The sequence below is a fragment of the Hipposideros armiger genome, unplaced genomic scaffold, assembly GCF_001890085.2.
Source record: "Hipposideros armiger isolate ML-2016 unplaced genomic scaffold, ASM189008v1 scaffold_40, whole genome shotgun sequence".
Classification (NCBI taxonomy): Eukaryota; Metazoa; Chordata; class Mammalia; order Chiroptera; family Hipposideridae; genus Hipposideros; species Hipposideros armiger.
The window spans coordinates 1197641-1199539 of record NW_017731390.1 but is presented as its reverse complement, the minus strand read 5'-3'; the positions used below and the strand labels follow the sequence as shown (position 1 = coordinate 1199539).

At 51.9% G+C, this 1899-nt stretch overlaps 1 protein-coding gene across 1 annotated transcript in view; it reads right to left on the bottom strand.

The window, feature by feature from the left end:
• Window positions 1-1469, bottom strand: part of SAMD14 (sterile alpha motif domain containing 14) — a 23347-nt gene extending 21878 nt beyond the window's left edge. Inside the window, exon 1 of the mRNA XM_019638658.1 lies at window positions 1409-1469. Within this exon, the coding sequence (XP_019494203.1) occupies window positions 1409-1451 (43 nt within the window). The 5' untranslated portion in view covers window positions 1452-1469. The remainder of the gene's footprint in view (window positions 1-1408) is intronic.
• Between the last annotated feature and the right edge of the window lie 430 nt (window positions 1470-1899).

The window sequence follows — 1899 nt, the reverse complement described above, 5'->3', positions numbered from 1 at the left end:
AGGGAGCAAGATGGGGCCAGCTCCTCCTCCAGTCCCTTGCTTTACCAGGCCCTCCTCACCTTCCATCCCTCCCTCCATATCCCTTTCTGTCTCCTCCCAGGCCAGGAGTTACTCAGGCCATGGGCAGTGGGAAGTTATGAATATTTAATTGCCTTTCGCATCAGGAAGCGGGCAGGGCAGCTGCAACCTCAGCAGGTCAGGGAGAAGGAAAACAGGAAGGGTTGGGATGAGACAAGGGGGAATAGAGGCCGAAAAAGCCCCAGAAAGAGGGAGCTCATCTCTGTCTTGCCAGAGGTCAGGCCAGGCCTGGGTAGAGATGGGGCAGCTCAGAGTCAGAAGCCCAGAGGCAGTTCAAGGCTGGGAGAGTCCTGGAGGCAAACCCTCCACTCAACAGGCCCCAGGGAGGGTGAGCTGGAAGCAGGGTTCCCCTGGAGCCAGGAGGCAGCAGTTCCTGGCATTGCCAGGGCACAAGGAGGTGGCAGGGGAGAATGAGGTGAGCAGGGGAGGGGGAGGAAGAGAGAGGAAGGACAGCGGAGATAAAAAGAAAGGCAGGGGAAGAGAAACTGGGAGGCCCTGTAACATTCCACACCCAGGAGGCCCTCAAGGCCACACACACAGATGGGAGTCCTGACAGCTGCACACATTAGAGGCTTCAGGTGGCTTCTTTCTGTCTCTGCCTCTCCCTCCATGTTCCTCCATGATCCTTTGCTTACTGACTCCTCCACTAAATCTAGCTAGGAAACTGCCTTTCCACCCCAGTGCATGCTCGGAACTCTGCCCTGCCAGGTGGTCTTTCTCCAATCCACACAATAGAAAGACTGCAGGGGGTAAATGATGGTGCAGGCAGGTGTGTGCATGCACGCCAGTGTGTACTGAGGCTGAGTGTGTGTTATACATTTAATTTCCATGCACATCCAAGCAGAGTGAGGTCCCTTATTTATGCGACTTGGAGGTAATATGTGTCACCTGTGCTGGGGGATACAGGTGTACAGCACTGTGACTGAGAGCAGGGAGTTAGGCAATCTGGAGTCCCAGTTCTGCCACTAACCTGCCCTGTGATCTTTAAAGCAAGTCACTTCAGCACTCTGTGCCCTAGGCTCCTGGTCTGTAAAATGGGTACACTTCTTAGGATTATTGTGAAGATTCAGTGATACAGCAGTGTGTGAGATGGGAGTGCTAGTCTCATACCTGGCATGAGACAAGCACTTAATAAATGGGGATCCTTATTAATATTGCTGTTGTAATTGGCATGTCCACTCAGATAGTGGTGACAAAGAATCAGGCTGTAAGGCCACAACACACACACACACACACACACACACACACACACACGTCCCCAAGGGACTCTACCCCCCACCCCTCCAGTGCTAGGTGGCCTTGGCTGGAGATAGGGCCAAACAAAACTTACCAAAAACCTCATCCACGGGTTCTCGGAGCTTTGAAGAAGCCATGACTCAAGAAGAGAGCTAGGGAGGACAAGGAGGGAAGAGAGAAAAAGACCATGGGTAAGAGGTTCAGGCTGGTGGAGGCCAAGGAGCTGCCAATGGCTGCCTTCCCTCGGAACTCTTCCTCCAGCCCCTGGAAGAGAAGTCATCTGAAACATAGCCCAGATTGTCGGGGTTGGACCAGGAGGCAGAAGCAGAAAGCAGGGACAGAAGCAAGTCCAGGGTGTAGACACAGCTGAGTCCGGCAGTGCTGGTCCCAGCTGATTTGCCATGTACCTCTCTCTACCCGAGTCACTGAACGTTTCCCCTCACTCTCTTGGGCCTTTCCATTGTTTACTTTCCCTAAAAATATTTAATCATCATAAGTTGTCCTACATCAAATCTAATAAAAACCTTGGAGATGATTAAATCCAATGCTCTCATTTTATAAATAGAGAAACAGAAGAATGATTGG